We start from the raw sequence: 23,914 nt of genomic DNA, 5'->3' as shown, positions 1-23,914 counted from the left end.
CTCTCACTATTTGGAGGTATGAAAAAGCCACTCTGAAGCAGAAATTCAAACAGTAAAATCACAAGTGGACGAAAATTATTTAAGAATATATATATATATATATACACACACATTTTATTTTTACTTTTTTCCTTTTTTTTTTTGAGACGGAGTCTCGCTCTGTTGCCCAGGCTGGAGTGCAGTGGTACAATCTTAGCTCACTGCAACCTCCACCTCTGTGTTCAAGCGATTCTCCTGCCTCCGCCTCCCGAGTAGCTGGCACTACAGGCATGTGCCACCACTCCTGGCTAAGTTTTGTATTTTTTAGTAGAGGCAGGGTTTCACCATGCTAGCCAGGATGGTCTTGATCTCCTGACCTTGTGATCCACCTGCCTTGGCCTCCCAAAGTGCTGGGACTATGGGCATGAGCCACTGCACCTGGCCTATGTTTTTACTTTTTTCTTTTGGCTACTGATGTGTAGATTTGGATTAAAAAACATAAAAAGATAGTTGATTGAACTCAGAAAAGAATCATCAGAAAAAGACAAAATCATCTCAGAAATGACTAAATTATGAGATGCTGATAGGACAATAGATTCATGTGAAAATTTGATTGGGGCATTAAAGAAAGGCAGAACAGTAATTATGAGAATTAAAAGGAAGAAAAAAAGGTAAAAGTTTAGACAGAAAGTTGAAATGGAGACAGGAAAAGCAGTCCCAACATATGTAAAACTGGAGTCCCTGAAGAAGACAAAACAATGAAACAGAATCAATAGTTGAAATAATAATCCAAGAAAATTTTCTGGAAATAAAATAAAATCTAATTATATATATTGAAAAGACCCACTAGGTAGTTGGGAAAACTGACCCAGAACAACGAACTCCAAGACATATTTGAATAAAACAATCAAATATAAAGAAAACACTTTCTGAGCCTCCAGACAAAAAGATTAAATAGATGTAAGAGAATTAGAATGACATTAGACTTATCAAGAGCAATGCACACTACAAAGTAACAGTGCAGCAGCATCTTAACGAAACTCAAGGGAAAATGAAAATCAAGGATTTTATATTTAGTCAAGCTGTGTCCTTCAAGTGTAAAGCTACACATAAACATTTTTACAAGTTTTTATTGTTTTTTTCTGAGACAGGGTCTTGCTCTGTTGCCCAGTCTAAAGTGCAGTGGTGCAATCATGACTCACTGCAGCCTTGACTTCCCAAGCTCAAGCAATCCTCTCACCTTAGCCTCCCAAGTAGCTGGGACCACACCTGGCTAATTTTATTTATTTATTTTTGTAAAGATGGGGTCTTGGTTTGCTGCCCAGGCTGGTCTCAAACTCCTGGACTAAATTGATCTTCCCACCTTAGCCTCCAAAAATGTTGGGATTATAGGCATGAGCCTCCACACCCAGCTGATATTTTAAAACATGCAAGAACTCAAGGAATACTGTACCCATAGTCCTCTTGAATGTATTGGTGAAAGGCCTTCATCCAACCAAGAGTTGACTGGAAAAATTTCAGTAAAAGGATGTATAGTGAGCATTTAATATATTTAAAGACCAAAGTAAAGGTAGAAACAAGAATGGAAGAATAAGAAATAAATATTATAAATTCTGACAAAGTAGAAAGTAATGCAACTAAATTATGTTAAAAGATTGAAAAGGTAAAGAAAGATGAACAAGCTTATTGATAATCAAATAGGCAATAGGTGCGAGTAAAAAATGCCATTCATCTACTTAGGAGGCTGAAGCCTGAGGATTGATTGAGCTCATGAGTTCAAGACCAGACTGGGCAACACAGTGAGACCCGGTCTCCATGAAAAGATTTTAAAAACTATCTGGGCGTGGTGGTATATGCCAGTAGTCCTAGCTACTCAGGAAGCTGAGGCAGAGGGATGGTTTGAGCCTGGGAGTTCAAGTTTACAGTACAGTAGAGCTATGCTCATGCCACTGCACTCCAGCTTGTAGACAGAGTGAGACCTTGTATCAAAACAACAACCACAACAACAACCACAACAACAAACACACCAGAATTGCTATAATATAACCCAGAATGTTAAGTTTTCAACAAAAAAATTAGGAGATAAAACTGGATTTAAGCAGAAGTAGGAAAGAAGAAGAAAGAAAAAAATTAGGAGACATGCTAAGAAAAAGGAAAGTGTGACTGATACTCAGAAAAAATAAAGTCAATAAAAATGGATCCTGAGTAGACTCAGATGTTGGATTTAACTGACAAAGGCTTCAAAGCAGCTGTTAAAAATAAGTTCAAATAAAGCAAATTATAATTTAAAGAATTAAAGAAAATATGATGACAATGACTCAATGAAGAGGGAATTTCAATCTGAAAAATGAAAATAAAAAAAGAACCAAATGGAAATTTTAGAGTAAAAAAAATAACAGAAATGAAAAATCCTGTAGATGGGACAAACAGCAGATCTGAGATGAGAGAAGAAAGAATCAGTAAAATAGACCAATAAAAAATAGTCAAAATGAAAGAAAGAAGAAAAACAAGATGAGCAGAGCCTCAGAGACCGATGGAGGCAAAATCAATAGTATCAGCATACATGTAATGAGAATCCCAGAAAGAGAGGAGTAAGAAGAAATGGCAGAAAACAATATTTTATGAAACAATGGCCAAAACCTTCCAAATTTAATGGAAAACATTAATATACAGGTCTTAAAAGTTCAATGAATTCCAAATAGGATAAACACAAAGAAATCCATACCTTGATACATCATAGCCAAACTACTGAAAGCTAAAGACAACATCTTGAAAAGAGAGAACTATTCATATACAAGGGGACAACAATATGCTTAATGGCTGACTCTTCATCAGAAAACAATAGAAAACAATAAACAAAACTGTTTCTTTGAAAAGATCAACAAAAGTGAAGCTCTAGCTAGAGTAGGCAAGAAAAAAGAAAGAAAAGTTATCAAAATTAGGACCATACTACATACATTTAAAAAAATTAAAAGACAATATTCCAAATAAGTTTATGCAACCAAATTAGTCAAGTTGGTTGGACAAGTGCCTAGAAAGATACAAAATGGCAAAATGAACTCAAAAAGAAATAGAAATCTGATTACAACCATAACAAGTAAATAAATTCAATCAGCAATTAAAAATCTCCCCAAGGAAAAGCCCAGGATGAGATAGCACCACAGGTAAATACTACCAAACATCACCAAAGAAAAATTAATATCAATCCTTCACAAACTATTTGAAAAAATAGAAGAGGAGGGAACATGTCTCAACTCATTCGATGTGGCCAATATCACCCTGATAGAAAGTCAGACAAAGAAATCACAAGAACACAGCTTCTTCTCATGAATGTAGACACAAGAATCCTTAATAAAATAATTAGCAAACCAAATCTGGAAACATAAAAAAGATTATATACCATGACTCTGTGGGACTTATCTCAGGAATGCAAAGTGAGTTTAATACTGAAAATCAATAATGTAAAATACCATATTAATAGAATAAAAGAAAAACATCACATGATCACGTCAGTACACACAGAAAAGGAATTTGACAAAACCCAACACTCATTCATGATGAATACAAGGGAACTTCCTCAAGGGCATCTGTGAAAAATTTACAGTTAACATCATGCTTAATGATGAAAGATTGAATGTGTTACCCCTAAGACTGGAAAAAAAGATGTTTGCTTTCACTGTTTTTATTTATCATTGTATTGAAAGTTCTTGTCAGTGCAATATGGTAAGAAAAAGAAATTAAAGGCATATACATTGAAAATGTACAGTAAGGCCAGGCACAGTGGCTCACACCTCTAACCCCAATAGTTTGGGAGGCCAAGGTGGGTGGATTGCTTGAGGGCAAGATTTTGAGAGCAGCCTGAGTAACACAGCAAGAACCCTGTCTGTATAAAATAAACAATTACTAAATGAAGTGCTAAATATATATGAACAATTTTTTAAAAAAGAAAATAAAAAGTAAAACTGTCATTATCCAGAAATGACATGATACTATCTACAGAAAATCCTAATGAATCTATAAAAAGTCTACTAGAAATAATGACCAAGTTTGCAATGCAGCAGGATACAAGATCAATATGAAAATTAAATTTTTTTTTTATATAATGGCAACAATTTGAAAATAAAGAAAACAATTCCATCCACATTAATGTAAAAATGAATAAAATACTCAGGAATAAATTTAACAAGTGAAGTGTAAGACCTGCATACTGAAAATTACAAAACACCATTGAAAGAAATTAAAGATCTAAATAAAAGGAGAAAAATGCCATGTTCATGGATTTGAAAACTCAAAAGACATCAGTTTTTCATAAATTCATCTATAAACTAATTCCTGGCCAGGAGTGATGGTGCATGCCTATAATCCCAGCTCTTTGGGAGACTGAGGCAGAAGGATTGCTTGAGCCCAAAAGTTTGAGACTAGACTGGTCAACATAGTAAGACCCTATCTCTTAAAATAATAATAATAATAATTAACCAGGGTGTAGTGGCCCTCGCCTGTGGTCTCAGCTGCTTGGGAGGTTGAGGTGGGAGGATCACCTGAGCCCAGGAGTTAGAGGCTACAGTGAGCTATGATTATGCCATGCACTCTAGCCTAGGCAATGTAGCAAGACCCTGTGTCTAAAAAACCAAAATAAACAAAATTTTTAAAAAAATTAATTCCTTATACAAATTCCAACAGGCTTTTTTTGGGTAGAAGTTGAACCTAAGATTTAAAAGGAAATGCATAGGACCCAGAACAGCCAAATCAACTTAGAAAAAGAACAAATTTGGAATAGTTATATTAAATATTTATTTTAAATTTGACTTCAAATTTTACTATAAAGTTATGGTAAATCAAGACTGTGGTACCAGCATAAAGACATTTATCAATGAAACATAATTATGAGTCAAGAAATAAACCCTTTTATTTATGGTCAATTGACTTTCTAAATTTTATTTTATTTTTTAAGACAGAGCCTCAGTCTGTCGCCCAGGCTGGAGCGCAGTGGTGTAATCTTGGCTCACAGCAACCTCTGTCTCCTGGGTTCAAGCGATTCTCCTGCCTCAGCCTCCCGAGTAGCTGGGATTGCAGGCATGTGCCACCACATCCAGCTAACTTTTGTATTTTCAGTAAAGATGGGGTTTCACCATGTTGGCCAGGCTGATCTCCAACTCCTGACCTCAAGTGATCTGCCTGTCTCGGCCTCCAAAAGTGCGTGAGCCACTGCGCCCGGCCCAACTGACTTTTGCCAAAGTGCTGCAGCAATTCGACAAGGAAAGAATAGTCTTTTCAACAAATGATACTAGGACCATTGGATATCTATATGCAAAACAAACAACAAACACACACAGTAGAGATACACCTCACACAATATACCAAAATTAACTCAAAATGGATCACAGACCAAAATGTAAGAGTTAAAACTGTATAACTTCTAGACAAAAAAAAAAAAAAAAAAAGAAGATAGAAATCTTTGTGATTTTCAGTTAGGCAGATTTCTTAGATATGACACCATAAGCATGATTCATAAAAGAAAAAATGGATAAAATGGAATTCATCAACATTAAATAAAATCTTTTGCTCCTCAAAAAATTTCCCCATTAAGAAAATGAAAAGCTGAGCCACAGACTAAAGAAAAATATTAGCAAATCATATATCTAAAATATTTGTATCCAGAATACATAGAGCATGCTTACAACTCAATAGGAGGTTAAACAACCCAATTTAAAAATGGACAAAAGATGTAAACAGACATTTTACCAAAGATACACAAATGTCTACTAAGCACATGCAAGGATGCTGTTAGCCATTAGGGAAGTGTTAATTAAAACTGCAATAAGATAGCTTTACATACACATTAGAATGGCTAAAATCCAAAGACTGACAATATCAAGCATTGACAAGATGGAAACTGGAACTCACACACATCACTGGTGAGGATGTAAAGCAGCGTGGCCCTACTGGAAGACAGTTTGACAATGTCTTAAAAGTTAAACATAGGGCCAGGTATGGTGGCTCACACCTGTAATTCCAACACTTTGGGAGGCCGAGGCAGGTGGATCACTTGAGTTCAGGAATTCAAGACCTTCCTGGACAGCATGGTGAAACCCCATCTCTACTACAAATACAAAAAGTAGCCAGGTATGGTGGCGCACACTTGTAATCCCAGCTACTTGGGAGACTGAGGCAGGAGAATCGCTTGAACCTGGGAGATGGAGGTTGCAGTGAGCTGAGACTGTGCCACTTGCACTCCAGCCTGACAACAGACTCCGTCTCAAAAGAAAAAAAAAAAAAGTTAAACATAATTTAACTTAAACATTAACAATAAACAGCAATTTCACTCATCAGTATCAATCCAGGAAAAATTTTAAAATAGAGCTAACAATGACATGTAAGCAAATGTTCACACCACCATTATTCATAAAAGACCCCTAAATGGAAAACAATCCAAATGTTCAACTGATGAATGTGTAAACAAAATGTGGATTATCCATGCAATGAAATACTATTCAGCAACAGAAAGCAATGAACTTGTTATAATGTAGATGAACATAAAAAAAAAAAAAAAAGAACCACATGCCCCATAATGCTAAGTGACAAAAGCCAGACACAAAATCCCACATATTTTATAATTCCATTACAGGAAATTTCTAGAAAAGACAAATGTGCAAGTGAGAAGGGCACATCTCCTCTGTGGTATTCTTGGCAAAAATGCAAAACCTAAACCTAATTATGTGTTAACAACAGACATGGCCAAACTGAATGGCATTCTATGACTAATTGGCCTGTACTCTTAATAAAAAATGTCAAAGTCATGAAAGAAAAGATCAAAGCACTGAAGGTATAAAGTGCTCCGGATTTAAGACTAAAGAGATGGGAAAACAAAATGCAATGTGTGATCCTGAACTGGACCCTGGACTGGGGAACAACACGACCATAAAGGACACTACTGAGATAATTGGCGAAATCTAAATTTTGACTGCAGATTTGATATCAGTTTCCTGGTTTTGGTAATTTGTACTGTGATTATACAAGAAAATGTCCTAGTTCTTAGGAATACACTGATGTATTTAAGGGTAAAGGGATCTGATGTCTGCAACTTACTCTCAAATGGTACAGAACAATTAATATGCATGTGTTATATACACACAGAGAAAATGATAAAACAACATAAAAATTGAGCAAAACGTAAACAGTGAGTCCAGATATATGAGAGTTCATTATACTCTTATTGCTAGCTTGAAATTATTATATCAAAATAGAGCTATTTTAAAGTGTCTTATCTCACTTTTCTTCTTTATATTTACTTTCATTACACCAAAGACATCTTTCTCAAACATCAACAGGATCAGATATCCTTTCTTGAAAATGTCTTACGGCCTCAAATGCCACAGAATAAAGTTCAAACTGTAGTATGATACTTACAGTTCTGTATGCCATGGTCCCAATTTACCTTTCCAGCATCACTTCTCATTCTTCCCCAAACAATTTTTAGGTCTCTAAGTCTCCGTTGATACCACTCCCTGGAATGTCTGACCCTTAAATCTTCATCTTTTTCAAGTTCAAGTCAAATGTCTTTCTGCTTAGCTTCTCCCAATCCCCAAAGGCAGGCTCTTTCTCTGCTCGAGTGCTGTGTTAATGACTTCCTTTCACCCTTTCAAAAACATTATCACATTGACTTCTACTGTTAGCCTATTGTCTGGTACTTAGTGGACCTCTGTTGTAGCCCTACCATAATTTTATTTTCTAACCTTTCTACTAAATATGTAAAATGACTTATTTTTAAAGCAATGGCAATAAGTATATTTTGATTATTAATATGGTAATTGGACAAGAAATCAAGATTAAACGGTGATATAACTATTGGCAGAAAATAGATTCAATTGGTTGAAAATATTTTTCTTGGCTGGGCGCAGTGGCTCATGCCTGTAATCCCAGCCCTTTGGCAGGCAGAGGCGGGCGGATCACCTGAGCTGGGGAGTTCGAGACCAGCCTGACCAACATGGAGAAACCCCGTCTCTACTAAATACAAAATTAGCCAGGCATGGTGGCACATGCCTGTAATCCCAGCTACTAGGGAGGCTGAGGCAGGAGAATCGCTTGAACCTGGGAGGCGGAGGTTGCGGTGAGCTGAGATTGTGCCATTGTACTCCAGCCTGGGCAACAAGAGCGAAACTCTGTCTCAGAAAAAAAAAAAAAAAAGATATTTTTCTTTGCCTTTTTTAAACTGAGACAGGGTCTCGCTCTGTCACTCAGGCTGTAGTGCAGTGGTATGATCAGGGCTCACTGCAGCCCATACCTGCTGGGCTTGAGCAATCCTGCCTCAGCCTCTTGAGTAGCTGACACTATAGGCATATGCCACCATGCCCAGCTAATGTTTGCATTTTTCGTAGATGTGGGGTGTCATTATGTTGCCTAGGCTGATCTTGAATTCCTAGGATCAAGTGATCCTTCCATCTTGGCCTCCCAAAGTGCCGCAATTACCGGCATGAGCCACCCATGCCTGGCGAAATTATTTTTCATAGTCATCTGTGACGTTCAAACTGAAGCTTTATACCTTTTGGCTACAGGGCTTGGTGACGCGGCCTCGAGCGGCGCCGAGCAGCCCCAGGACCAGTTCCTAAGCGGGTCGCTCGGAGTAGGCGGCCGCGGACCCAGCGACTTTGGAGCCAGCGGAACCGCCGCGGCGTCTCCCGGGCAACCGGAACGCTAGGGCGCGCTGGGCAGGGCGGCTTCCGGAGCGGATTCCCCTGGCGCCCGTAGCCCCAGCTCTGATCCTTCCTCTGGGTGGGTATAACCTCGGGGCCGAGCCTGTAACGTCAGGGTGTGGACGGAGCAAAAGATGCATGAGGGCGCTCAGGAAACATTTCAACCGCTTTCCCCTTAATACTGTGATTACACTGTGTCCCCTTCTTTCCCAAGGCATCGAGAGCACTAAAAAGCAGCACACATAACTGTTGAATATTGATTAGTTCGTTTCCCTGCCTAGGCGGAGACCTATCGTTTGCAAGATTCTCTGTCATTAGTCATTACTTTTCGGTCTTAATTATCCAAATACCTTTTCAGCAGACTTCTGTAGGTTTTTGCGTGAAAAGCAGCTATGGATCAGAGGCCATTTTCCTAATTCGCCTAGCATTGTACTAGTATCCGGGGCCTGACCTAGAATCAGACACAGGTTTGACACCCATTAGGGAAGAAAGTCAATAAAACAAATAATCATGTAATGAATGCTATGTGGAGATAATATATTACTTGGGAAAGAGAATTTTGGCCAGAGCTTCCCCATTTTGTTCCCAGGACTAACTTAGAAATGCTGTATGTTAATAAGCACACACGTCCTTTGTTTCACCATCAGCAAAATGCTCCCCATGATCATGGCCGGATTTAGCATCTCCATCCTTCCCTTCTTTTCCACGTCTTTCATTTGCTTAGATACATGCTCAAATCTCCTATCTTTAACAAAATCAACCCCAAAACCTTTATCTCCTTCCTCTTTTAAGACCAAACACACTTCCACTAAAGTCAAATAGACTCATAAAATTCACATCTACCCAATTCCTATATTTCCACCATCTATCATGCTATAGAAAAATTTCTCATTAAGTATACAACTCTCACCTTATGTACAAATCCATCAACCTATTTATATCTTCATACTTGCTCTCCAGTTTCTGAAACTGTTGATTCCTAGCTGCTTCTCTCATAAGGAGGCTCTTCACAACCAGGCCTATCTTTTTATGCAGCTTCCTGCCCTATTGCTCTGCTCTAGAAACTCTGGTTCATTCAATGTCACTATTCCTTGAACATGCAGTATTTGCATATGCCTTGTTCTAGGCTACTTTCCTACCTTGCTTTCTTCCTGCATATGATAAATGTCTCATCTATCAACAACCTGGTTTACAAATCTCACTACACGAAGCAGAATTAGGCACAACCTGTTGTATTTTTTTTTTTTTTTTTTGAAACAGAGGCTCACTCTGTTGCCCAGGCTAAAGTGCAGAGGCACAATCATAGCTCATTGCAGCCTCAAATTCATGGGCTCAAGCGATTCTCTCACCTCAGCCTCCCTTCCCAGTAACTGGGACTATAGGCATGTGCCATTATATCTGCCTAATTTTATTTTTTGTAGAGAAGGAGTCTCGCTATGAAACCCAGGCTGATCTTGAATTCCTGGGCTCAAGTGATTCTCCCACCTCAGCCTCCCAAAGTGTTGGGATTAGAGATTTGAGCCACCACACTGCGCGTGTACTACTACTTACCTCCGTTTGCCTTTATTCATCCAAGTGTGCTCCTTGGATGAATACTGGTTGGTAATTAAACTTTTTCCATCTCTTCTCCAGTGCTAGTAAAGTGCCTTGGTTACATTGTAAATAATCACTATATGTCGTATAAATAGTTGTCTCACAAAAGTTTAAAAAAGTCTTTGTTATAATGACTTTTGACTACTTAATACGCTTTAACTGTAAATTTTATGTAAATCCTTTTATCTTTATACCAAATTTGGATAAGAAAAATGCCTTTTAGCAAAGCAAAAAATTAAGACAGAAATTAATATCTCGTGTGCAGCAACAGTGAAAATCAAAATCTGAAATCCAACACCTGCAGAAAAAATACCTAATTTTAGAAGAGAGTCTGTTTTAGCGGGTAGAGGATACACTGCATGTATTTTATGTTAAGTCTTGCACAGTGGTTAAGAGAATACACTTTGAATCAAGTGCCTAGGTTCAAATTTTAGCTCTGTTATTTACCAACTATAGTCCTGGGCAAAGCTACTAAAACTTTCTGTGCCTGTTTCTTCATCTGTAAAACAGTTGTTAATACCTCATATGGGTGTTCTGGGGCTTAAGTGCCACTATATAAAGCATGTAGATGAGTACCTTGCACACATATACATGGACTGGCAATTTATTATATGCCCTCTTAGTGTTTACCCATTATTTTGTATAGCACATACTTTCACCTCTCCACCAGTAATGGTGAAAACTGATAGAATCTGTCCTTTGTTTCCTGGTCTCGGCTATAATCAGTCACATGTGCAAGCTGAATGACGCCATTAGGCCTATAACCAGTTGGATCTCATTCGTCTCAAAACCAGTATCTATGCAATTAGCTAATAAGAAGATTGCTTGAACTTCAATAAAGATGAAATAGATTGTTTCCAACATTTAAGTGAGTGGCTGTCTTCCTTTTGTGTCCATAAAGATTCATAATCAAAAATTCCTGGAGTCTAGAAATTTGCACTTTTAACTATTACCAAAGATGAGTCTGAGGCAGTGATTTAAATTTAGTGCCCATCAGTGGTTTTCATGCTGGGACGCACATCAGAATAATTTGTACAACTTTATAAAAATATAGGTTACTGAGCCTCAGCCCTCAAGATTATGACTCCCAGATGTATCTTTAGAAAGTTTCTGGGCAATCCACAATCAGTTGTACATTTTATTTTTTGAAAATGTTCTTAAGTGTTTAACAGTTAAATGTGATGACTAACATTTTTTGAGATATGACCCTTTATATAACTTGTAAGAATTAAAACTGAAAAAAACGTGGTTCAGAAAAGGGTAAACAACCTTGTCAATAAGAGCCAAGAACAGAATCTCGATCACTTAAAATCTTCACTTAAAATCTTTTCCAGCAGTCTGTTTTTCAGCAAAGTGGTAATGTTATACTGACAAAGATGTGTCCTAAAACATAGCCATTAGTCATTAATGATAGGATTATTCACAATGTGTTTGAGAAAAGTGATAAATGAACACAGCTGTTATGGTTATTAGCATCTGTACGATTTCAGACGTGGAAACTGTTAAATTATTCAAGGTCATTGTGACAGGTAGTGGCATAAGTAATAGTGGAAATGGTGCCTCTTGATCCCCAATCCAGTTCTTCCATCTTAATCTTCCTCTTCCTTACTTCTAGAACTGCATTTCCCAGTGCTCCCTTACTTTCTCTAACCCAGGTACTAGCAAATTTTTTAAAGAATTCTTTAGTCAGTAAAGTAAGAATTTTAGGCTTTTCAGACCATATAGTGTTTCAGAAGCCACTCAACTCTAACACTGTAGCACAAAAGCAGCATAGACAACATGTAAGTGAATACGTGGTGTTGTGCTCCATTAAAACTTTATTTACAAAAACAGGCAGTAAGCTGGATTGGTCTGAGGACTGTAGTTTGTGGACCCCTGCCTCTAACCAGAAAACTATGAATGTTTGACTTTTCTTATCAGGAAGTCAAAGATTCTGCAAAAGATGCCCTTTTCTCCTATGTGGAAATATTAAAGCTTCATGAAATTGAAATCACATATCAAATAAAAATCATGATTTCAGGGAGCAAAATTGAGTACTTAAGAATTTAACTACAAAACAAATAAAGCTTTCCCCCTTAATATGTTTTAGTGTTACCATATATAGATTAAACCAGATGACAAGCTACTATACAACAGCATGTTAAAAAACATGTTTATTTTACAATATGTACAATCAGGAACATATTTTAAAACCATTATCAATTAAAATAAATGAAGACCATAAATCACAATTTAGTTTGTTCTTAGTGTATATACTCACATTAAAATATAAAGAACATATACCAAAAAGAGCCAAAAGTGTGCATTTTGCTAAAACCTGGTATATACATATTCCATTGGAAAAAAGCAATCAAAAATGACTAAACCAAAACTAAGTTCCTGTGATGTGTAGTAACCATTATATTGTTTGTATGAGGTAGTAACTAAATTATTTTGGCCATGTACTAATACTCTAAGTCAAAAGAAATATGAAAAGGATCATAAAATAAGGCCAACGAAAGAAAAATTCCAAGAGAAATTTGAACCACTTCACTCTATGGAATGTTACAGTTCTTCAGTGTGATTATATGAAATGTTTAGTGAGGACTCTTTAATAATGCTAATTAATTCTTTGTGCATACTGTAATTCAGACCACAATTGCAGTATTATATCATGGTACCGCTCGCTATTCTGTGATTCAAAAATGTTCAAAGGTATTATTTTTAAGCAAAGACAAGCAATCTTACAGGATTCTGCTTAAATATAAAAAGACCAGTTACTACAACAGGTGGTTAATTGTAATTGGTTTGCTTCACATAGAAAACAATCCAAATACATTTGTGGAGCCAAATGCTTATAGACAATGTCACAGCTTACTTTTGTGACTTAATACATCACATATCAATACTTTGTGCAAATATAAACACCAGTGTACTTGCATTAAAATTAAAAACAAGATTATAAAATGATTACAGCCTCCATTACAATTTTAAAAGTTACAAGATTTATATTCATATTACTAAATTACATATAATAAAAATACAATAGTGTTAAATGTATTGTTTCATTGCCAGCATCCCATTTTGTAATATAGCCACACCCAAAGAATATACTAAAGAATTCTTAAAATATTAACCCAATTGCATTTTCATCAACATTTACAGCTGTACAGATAAGACACTTACTTGTACATCTCATAAAAGTACATTATCTACATAAATTCTTAGTGTATGTCTTCAGCAATATGAAGTTTCACAGAAAAAATACTGCCTATATGTACAAAGATTACATAACAATGAATTAAGCACTTGTGTGGTTCAATATGCTAAATATATCCATACCACTTAAAACAAAATTTTCCCCATCTTGTCTCATGCCACAATAAATTACAAAAGTAACTGAAGACAGGTTACTGCAGCTTTTGTACAGCTTCAAGCATCCATTAATGTTGCAGTGGTAGTGTTCTTTCTAGAGTTAACTGTCAAAGCACAACAATTCTCAGTAACTGTTTTCATGACCCGCCAGGATGTACAAATTGCTATTTGCTGTGGGGTTATCAGTTGGCCTACTTTCCAAAACCACGACCCTAAAAGTAATAAACAAAAAACATATAACAAAACAAAGTTATTCTTGAAAACTAATGTTAGCCCCCAAATTTTCCATTGCTTCTCCAATATGTGTCTCTATAAATGCTGCTCATTAGATTGTGGGTAGAAATCAATTGCTATCACTATGATTTACAGGGTCAGTTCTAGCTCTGGGAAGTAATTTTGCTGTCCACTACCACCCATCTCTAGGCCAGTGTTCTTCTAAGAGTCAGAACTGGGGAGAAACCTACATTAGAAATCATTTGGGGGAACTTAATTCCTATTACAAGTTCTAAAAATGATTTGCAGTTTAAGAATCAGAAGCTAAACTGCCAGGGTCTGACCCAGAGACCCAGGGTGCATGACGGATGAATAACATACTCAGACACCAGTATTCAGTGAAAGAGCAGCTAGGGGGCCAGGGCACTCACAGAAAGAGTTGTAGCAGCCATGTGCCCTGACCAGCTGGCCCTGTGGGCATTTATTCAGCACAGATTTAATGACAAAGGCTTTGAGTCAACACACCTGTGGGTAATTAATCTGGTTGCCCTCCCCTGGAAAAAGCAGTCCTGCCCCGGAATGATCAAAGATTGGTTTTAGGACAACATGAGTAAACAAGCTATTTAGATAAACTCCTCTACATTCCTATGTATTTACGCCCTAAGCTTTGGAGAGAATTCAGCTGCCTTCAGCCAAATCTTTTATTGAAGCTATGCAAACCTTCTGGCCTTCCAAGAAGGTTTGTGTCTATTTCCCATAACTTTATAATTTCTCCCACCACCCTGACAGATCCCCTACAGTCAATCAGAACAGGTCTCCAAAATCCTATCTGGCATTAACAACAAAAAGTTCTGTTCATTAACATATGGTATTTCCTCTTTCTTCTGCTACAAATCAGACGTCAGTATGTTTAATGCAAACTAGTACTGACAGATCCATACATTCCTGTTACTTGGAAGATCAGGTACATTTTCAAAGGCTTTCTAACTTTCTGACTTGTGAATTCTTATAGTGTGAAAAATTCAATGTTGAACATATTGCAGACATTTCAATTCTCTTGAAAAAGAAATCCTTTTCATGCTGGATCTACAAAACATGTTTAGTACTCTGTATTTAATAATACAGCCCATTTTCATACCTGTCAGATCCAAGCAGCCTGAAAATTCTTGTGCTATCTGAAATTTCTTGTGTTACCTGTTCAATTAAAACATAAATTTAATTTCTGAAATTAAAGCCACAAAATTTTCAATGGGCCCTTCATTATAATTCAACAGAAAAGAAACATAATCCCTAAAATGAAAATATATTCCTGCATGACTATTTATTCAAGTCAGCATGTAGGTACATCAATTTGTTAGTCTAGGGGAAATGTGGTTAATTTTGAGTTAATCAGGCAAAGGAAAATGATTTCCTTGTTAAATCATAAGACTTCAAGGGAAAAATTTGAAAGCAAAGCACTAAATCCATTTTATTTATTAGAAACTTTCATCATTTATGTTAATGCTAATGGTAAGGTTACTGGCAGCAGTAAGCTACTTAGATCTGGTTCTTTTACTTAAAAGGCTGCCATGTAGTTTAACAGGAAATATTTAAAAGCCAGACATGCCTTGAGTTTGAATCTCAGTTCTCCCACTTACTGGGCAACGTATGTAACTGCTAGAAATGGTTTTTTGCCTTATGCAAGACGAGATTGAAAAGCTCTACCATGCAGTAGTGCCCTGCAGTGTTCTTGTAAGGATTAGTGGGTATAATGCCTCGCTAAGGAAGTGCTCAATACATAATAATTATCTTTCCCACTTCTTCCCCATTCTCTTGAAATGGTATTTTCTAATGATCATATATCCTTCAAGAAGTCCTCAGTGTGACCAATTACCAGCTGAGGAGTTAAGAATAAATATAGGGCAGTAGCATCTCCCCAAAATTTGATAGGCTGAAGAAAAAATGGATTTGAAATTAAATTTATTCCATCAATACCCCTACAATTAGATATTCTGAACACCAATGACTCTCAGCTTCTGTTGTAACCCAGCACACCTGCAGGAAACAACACGCTCAGCACACTCCAACGCCTGTGGCTCATCATGACTGTGATTACCAACATATTTTGGGGTTTGCCTACTAGAAGAATCTAACATTTTTGGAGGTGTGTATTGATGGGCTGCCTGTGTAGTTCTAAGGTGACTTTTGGGTGAACTTTTTCCTTTCAGTTTTTAAACCACTCTCTGTCTGTAATGCTTTTCATTCTCCGACTAGTGTTTATTAGCTGTTGACTGTTCCTATCTCCCTGCTCAGTTCCTCAGGTGATTTTAGAAAGTGTGAGCCCACTCGTGGGGATTACTTTTAGAAACGTAGTAGCAGCCACCTTTTTTTTTTGGGAGGGGGGATGGAGTCTCATTCTGTTGCCAGGCTAGAGATCCGCCCGCCTCGGCCTCCCAAAGTGCTGGGTTTACAGGCGTGAGCCACCATGCCTGGCCAGCAGCTACCTTTTAAACACTTACTATAGGTCAGGAACCAGGCCAAGCACATTACATGCTTTGCTTCATTTAATCATAACAACTCAATTCACAGATGAAAAAATATAGGTAGAAAGAAGTTAGGTGACATGCCAAGGTCACCCAGCTATTAACTAGCTAAACTTGAGACTTGAAGTCTAGTGTCTCAACTCTGGAACCCAGGCTCATGAACACTGTGGTATATTGCTTACTTTGTTAGAAATAAACGCTCTGAGCTTAATGAATGACAGTTTAAGGAACAAATAAGCTTCCTTCCAAGTGACATGACTGAGATTGGCTTGGGGGTACTGGAAGAATTTCTGACAATTTTATGTGCTTATAACATTCTGGGGGCAAGTGCCACATCTTGCTCATGTTTATAACCTCAGAACTTTCCGGCATAAATGTTGAACTGACTTGAATATGTCACACGGCTTAGAGTTAAATTATTTCTGTGAGGTAGGAAGGACTCATGAGATGCATAGCTAAAGGTTAGTAAAAAGGAAAGGTAAAAGGGGCAAAGAATTATATACACGTCAAATGAATAAGGATGTTGAAAATAAGAGGCAAGTGGGCTTCCAGAGAAATATAGTTCTTTACTTATAGTCTGCACTGGTCATTATTTCTGAAGTACCAGGTAGAAAAGGTGCTTAAGGCCAGAGAGAGCCACCACTAGCACTCTTGCTCCTGGCGTTCCTCTGGGAAAGTTGAAAGAAAATCATAGTTGGCTCACTTTTAGCAGATTAGCAAGTTCTTGTTCTAAATTTTAGAGTGATTATTTGGAAGCACATTAAATATGCAATAAGTTGTTTGAGTAGTGGAGAGAGAGAGGTGGCCATAGAGTACGGGCTACTGACTTTATCAACAGACTAAATACGTAAATATTAATAAAGTTAGCCAATCAAGCATTACTTGTATCATTTAGGAATCAAACTGTTTGAAGTGGAATTTGATAATGTTTGGTGACTACTTAATGGACATAATTCACTTACCTCATTAGATCTAAAACTTCTACCTTGCATTCCATGTTTCCAGAAAGCTAGCACACTGTCTTGTAGGCACACTAGCAGGCAAGAACAGCTCAATTACTGTTAATAGTACAAAAGTTCGACTGATAAGCATCATTTCATCCCTCTATCTCATATACCAATATTGAAATTCACAACTAATGTCAGCTATTCCATATTTATATGGCATGTTTACATTTGAAAAGTTTAAAAATACACTATACAGAGCTTATGCATCTTTTTGGTAGGAAAAAATTTGCTGAAAATATTTTGAGGTTTTTTTTGTATTTTTAGTAGAAATGGGGTTTCACTATGTTGGCCAGGCTAGTCTCAAACTCCTGGCCTCAAATGATCTGCCTGCCTCGCCCTCCCAAAGTGCCAGGGTTAAAGCCATGAGCCACTGCATGAGGGCTGTTTTGCTAATTTTCAAAAATAAAATACTGCAAAACATACAGAAAAATACAGAAAACAGCATAGAAATACATGTGTATCCACCACCCAACAATCAAATCCTAACATTCTGCCATATTTGCTTTAAATAAAAACAAATACAGCTGGCGTCCCCTATGTACCCTGCCCTATTCCCAATTTTGGCCTTTCCTTCCTCCCTGAGATAACCACTATTATAAATTTGGTATTTATCATCCTCATGCATGTTTTTACTATTACTATAAGCTTATACTACCAACATAAATTTTATATTGAATGTTTCCAACCCTCATACATTTGGTATGATGAACATTTAGGTTATTCCTAGTTTTTCATTATTACAAACAATTTCGCAATAAACATTTTTGTAAATCTTGAATACATGTACAAATCTTTCTTGATGGTAGACAACCATAAATAGAATTACTGAAGCACAGGGCATGTAGAACAAGATTTAGTTTTGCCTTTTACATATACATTTTTAATACACATTTTTGCATGTATTCAGGGAGGAAGAAATCTTATTTTGTTTTCTGCAGGTAACCAATTGTACCAGCATCATTTGTTGAATGACCCATTTCTTCCACACTAATACATAATGCCATGAATTTCCATTTACATGTGGGTCTATTTCTGGGCCCTTTCTTCTGTCTCACTCTTCTACCTATTTATCCCTGTGTTGCTACCACACTATCACTATGGCTTTATAGTAAGTTTCAATATTGTGTAGAAAAGGATTTGTCAACATCTATTTTATTATTCTTGGTCTTTGGCTCTTCCATATACATTTATTTTTTATTTTTAAAAATTGTTGTAGAGATGGGGTCTCCCTAAATTGTCCAGGCTGGTCTCGAAACCCTGGGCTCAAGTAATTCTCCTGCCTCAGCCTCCTACAGTGTTGGGATTACAGGCGTGAGCCGCTGTGCCTGGCCATTGCATATGAATTTTAAGAGGAGCTTATCAAGTGGCACAAAACATCATGTTGGGATTCTTACTGCAGATCCACTGAACCTGTGGATTAACTGAAGAACTGGCATCTTTCTCACTTAAGTCTTTCTACCCATGGACATGATGTAGTTCTTCACTTGCTGACTCTTTAATGTCTTTAAAAAAATAATTTGGAGTTTCCTAGATAACGATCTTAAAAATGTTTAGATTTCATTTATTCTTATATATGTTACTTTATTGAAGTAAGGGATCTTTCTTCCAATTAAGTTTTTCACTGATTATTTAGGAAAGCTATTCTTTGGTGTTACTCATATCCAGCAACTCTGAATTCTCTTATTAGTGCTCGTAATTTATTATAGGATTTAATGTTCTATGTACATAATCATACCATCAGCAAAAAATGATCTTTTCATCTTTTTCTTTCTAATCCTCATACTTTCCCTTTCTCGTCTAATACACAATATTGAAATGTAATAATAGCAAACATCCTTATTTAGTTCTCCACTTTAATGGGAATTAATTTGATCATTAAACATATTTTTAACAGGCTTTGCTAGGTGAAGGACATTCTTTTCTATTCCCAATTTGCTAAGAAGTATTATTTTTAAAAAATCATTAAGGGCAGATTTTACTGAATGCTTTCTGGGCATCTACATGATTTTCTCTTAAAACTTGGTGTCATGTATTACATAAATACATTTTCTGATGCTGAACCATCCTTGCTTTCCTGGGATAGTCTACTATTTGATAATGTGTAATTCTATTTGCTAATATTTTATTTACACTTAAAAAAATCGATTTTCATAAGATTATAATTTTTGTTTTCTGTACTAATCTTGCTTGATTTTAGCATCAGTATTAAACATTGATTTATTCAGAATTCCTTGTCTGCAATCTGAAACAATTTACACAGGATAGGGACTTATCTCTTCCTTTAATGGGGGAGGTAGATAAAAAGCCATCATGCCTGATTACCAGGCACTACAAGCAATGAACTTGGCTGTGGTTCTCCATCTCCTGTGGGATACTTCTATAACTGGAGCCCAGTGGGCCTGTTAGCTTCAGACCTGTATACTGCTTTGAGATTCTGTTGTTGATCTTGCTTTTTGACCCTGGCTATGTCGTCTTTGAAAGCACAGATTCCATTTTAACATCTTGATCAGATATCCCTCGAAACTGACTTATTATAATCATTTGTTTATTGGATGAATGACATTCTAGTTGGAAGAATGCAGAAAACAGAACCTGGAATAAGACAATGAACTAACTGACGTTAGCCTTACCCTCTGCTAATATACATACATGCAAATATCTTTATTTTACTGCTAAGGAACACCAGAAAATGTGTGCCTAGTTAAATATTAATCACCATTTATTTTCCCAGCACTATCCTATATAAGATAATTTTCACCTTATTTTTCTTGAATGTAGTCATTTAAAAATATTGATTCTGTCAGAAATCCTTTTCCAGAAAAAAACTCCTATTAAGCAAAATGTGAGAATGACAAGAAGAAACTTCCATATACTTAAAATTCTCTGATCAGCAGGTACAACAGCCAAAACATAATCTGGTATACTAAGTACTGAATTTTAAAATACTTACAGAAAAGCCCTATAGGAGTCTGGAGGAAACGGGAATTCAAAACTATGTTATGAGAAATGACATTATTTCTTACAAGGAAGATAACATTATCTACACTACAGTTATTAAACTATTTTAGAGAATGCGTAAGAATGAAGGCTGATAGTGACCTCATATTTATTATATCCTCTATTTTTATTTTACTTTTTGAGACAAGAGTCTCACTCTGTCACCCAGGCTGGAGTGCAATGGCATGATCTCAACTCATTGCAACCTCCCCTTCGCAGGTTTCAAGTGATTCTCATGCCTCAGCTTCCCGAGTAGCTCAGACTACAGGCGCGTGCCAGCACACCTGGCTAATTTTTGTATTTTTAGTAGACACGGGGTTTCACCATGTTGGCCAGGCTGGTCTTGAACTCCTGGCCTCAAGTGATCCACCCACCTTGGCCTCCCAAAGTGCTGGGATTACAGGCATGAGCCACCATGCCCAGCCATATCCTCTATTTTAAAAAAAGAGTCCTTAATAGTATCAATCTTTAATTTTGGATAATTAGCAGATAAATTATCTTAAGGAGTTCATAATGCAAAGAATTATAAAACTTTGACTTACCTATTGATTCAATCTGGAAATCAAAGGTGAGTTCTGATGATAATTTCCTGCTAGATTTTAATCTTCCTTGGAGATTCACTATTTTTATACAACCTAGAGGAAAAAAAATCACTCAGAAACTAAGATAAAAGAAGTCTTGTTAAAGTAAGACATTCATAAATAAAAACTTACAGTCCAAGCATACAAGGATGGTATCTCTCTCCAGTTGGGTTACATGAGTAACATTTGTCTGTGGGGCATCTACAACACAAACAAATTTTGGTAAACCTAAAGAAACTGTGATACTTAAAGCATGGAAACATTTAAGAAAAATAATTCTGAGGATAACAGTACTTGAAATGGATATCTCTTGTAATACACACGTAGTGACTGAGCCAGGCTATGTGGGTTTAAATGCTGATGCAAGTGCTAAACAATGTTAAGTGCTCAACAGAGCATATGTTGGCTGTTGTCAACACTACTGGTGATGCGGAACACATGGATACAGAATGCCGACTGCACTAGAAAACAAACTATACTTAAAATATCCTATAATGCAACTTTTCCTCTTTTAAAAACCAAATTTTCTACTAGTGGGAGATTTGTAAATACATGTAGTTCTCAAAGTATGGTTCCTGTATCAACACCGTCAGTATCACCTGGGAATTGACAGAAATGAAAATTCTTTTGTTTTTGAGCCTGCTGCTCAGGCTGAAATGCTGTGGTGCAATCATGGCTCCCTGCAGCCTTGAACTCCTGGCCTCAAGTGACCCTCCGACTTAGCCTTCTGAGTAGCTGAGACCACAGGTGCAGGCCACCATGACTAGCTAATTTAAAAAAAATTTTTAGAGATGGGGTCTTGCTGTATTACCCAGGCTGAGGTTTGTCTATATATGCCTTAAACTATGGTCTCTGTGTCAACCTCATTAGCATCACTTGGGAATTCACAGAAACGAAAATTCTCAGGTCCTATCTAGACTATAAATGAACAGCTCTGGGGGTGGGGCCCAACAATGTCACAAGTCTCCCAGTGACTCTGATGAATGCTCAAGTCTGGTAATTGCTGCTGTGTACTACATACTCAATGATTACTCTTACCAATACTCCTAGTAAAGTGATGCTGTATGATTAAAAAGGTAACATCACCTCAGGGAGGCAGGGCAACTGGAGTTACGTAAAATACAAATTTTCAGGTATACACCATTTAAAAGTACATAAAATACTTAAAAATTCTGAGAGTTATGAAAACGTTAAGTACCCAAGTTTTGTTTTAAATGTTTCCTATGTCAATAGGCATTTTGTATTCATTTTCATATTAATGAACATAATCAAAACAATTTGATGCATGTAAAATTCTCTAAAAGGAAATGTGAAACATAAAATGAAAAGTATTATCAAAATACTAAAATATTTGAGTCTATATAAATTGTTATTTCCCTTTTATTTGTTTGGAAAAAAAGTGCTTTAATTGGTATTCAATTTGTAATATTAATTTAATTATTTCCAAGAAAGATTAATTCAAATATGACTTTATGGGTTACCTATACATGGGGTCCTTCAAGAGACACTGTTATTTAAAATACATGTCACCAAAATCAAATAACAACTCAGGTGTATACCTCATTTTATAGTAAGAGGTGTGTTCATGCACAATTGTTTATTAATATATACCATAATATATACAGGACTTTGAAGATCAGATCCTTCATGTTCATTTCTAAATAAAAAAACTGGTGTATGTGCTCCCAGTCTCATGTTTCGGCAATGTTTGCTTGATTTAGTTGGTTAGTTAGAGACAGGATCTCATTCTGTCACCCAGGGTAGAATACAGAGGCATAAACATCGCTCATTGCACCCTCGACTTCCTGGGCTCAAGTGATCCTCCCATCTTGGCCTCCCTGGTAGGTGGGACTACAGGCATCCACCATCATGCCCAGCTAACTTACATACAAGTGTTATAGAGACAGGGTCTTGCTACATTGCCCAGGTTGTTCTTGAACTCCTGGACTCAAGCGATCCTCTCACCTCGGCCTCCCAAAGTACTGGGATTACCGGCATGACCCACCATGCCCTGCCTGCCAATGTTTTAAATTTGTCATATGAATTAGTTATTTTAAAGAGAGTAATCTTCCCTTCTTCCAGTTTAGTAATAGTTATTGAAGACTGGCAGTGTATGCAGTTTTTGCTTAATAAGAGAGTAAACCTACTACTTATAAAACCAGTATATGTATTACCCTTAATAATTTCAAAAAATTACAAACCTGATTCTGTAAACCATGAAGAGGTAGAATTTGGATTGACCGTCTCAAATCGAACCACTTGGTTGAAGTCTCTACCTCTACTGACACCAACACAAACTAAAGGGTACTCCTGTTCAGGAACTACCAGCATTTCAAACATTCTAAGTGGACATGGTATAGGAAAATCTATGTGCTAGAGAAAGAAACAAAAATACATTAAACAAAGGAAAATAAAAACCAAATAATTCTATAAGAATACTATAAAACAGCTTTCTACAATAAAGACTGCATCTTGTCACAGAAATTCAGGTAATGCAGAAAAATCTAAATTGTGGAGTATCTTTATAAAGATTTTAGGTTTACCACCACAAAATATTTTAAAGTTATAATTACATGATTTTAGAACATTAAGGCTGAATGGGAATTTCTAAGTCACATGTCCAACTCTCTCTTTTCAAAGTTGGAAACTGGGGCCCAGGAACTGGGTGACTAGCCCATGTCCCCCGGCCTTTGTGGCAGAGTCTCCTGTCTCCCAATTTGATGCTTCTTCAGTTATACTCCTCTGCCTTCTTAATCAACTGAGCAAACATGGATGAGAGAAGTGAAATGCTAATTAGCAAGAGACACTCCTCTTGTAAGATATGAACAGAAAAAGTCATAAATTAAAAAAAGTTAGCTTCATATCTCAAGTGATTTTATCTAATAAATTCACAGTTACAATACAACCCATCTTAATTTTTTGTAAGTTTAAAATTTCTTTTATATTGCTACAAAGAATAAATTCACATTTTGAAGGAC

The 23,914-nt window shown here is 36.6% G+C and overlaps 1 protein-coding gene across 1 annotated transcript in view; it reads right to left on the bottom strand.

Annotated features, from left to right (window-relative positions):
- Nucleotides 1-12,390: 12,390 nt before the first annotated feature.
- MAP4K3 (mitogen-activated protein kinase kinase kinase kinase 3) overlaps nucleotides 12,391-23,914 on the bottom strand; it is a 194,868-nt gene continuing 183,344 nt past the window's right edge. Inside the window, 6 exon segments of the mRNA XM_017892944.1 lie at nucleotides 12,391-13,828; nucleotides 14,968-15,023; nucleotides 17,314-17,384; nucleotides 20,898-20,990; nucleotides 21,069-21,137; nucleotides 23,138-23,309. Of these exon segments, the coding sequence (XP_017748433.1) occupies nucleotides 13,741-13,828; nucleotides 14,968-15,023; nucleotides 17,314-17,384; nucleotides 20,898-20,990; nucleotides 21,069-21,137; nucleotides 23,138-23,309 (549 nt within the window). The 3' untranslated portion in view covers nucleotides 12,391-13,740.

The sequence above is a fragment of the Rhinopithecus bieti genome, unplaced genomic scaffold (genome assembly GCF_001698545.2).
Source record: "Rhinopithecus bieti isolate Rb0 unplaced genomic scaffold, ASM169854v2 scaffold_22439, whole genome shotgun sequence".
Taxonomy (NCBI): Eukaryota; Metazoa; Chordata; class Mammalia; order Primates; family Cercopithecidae; genus Rhinopithecus; species Rhinopithecus bieti.
The sequence above is the reverse complement of the archived record's forward strand: the minus strand, read 5'-3'. Positions and strand labels throughout refer to the sequence as shown.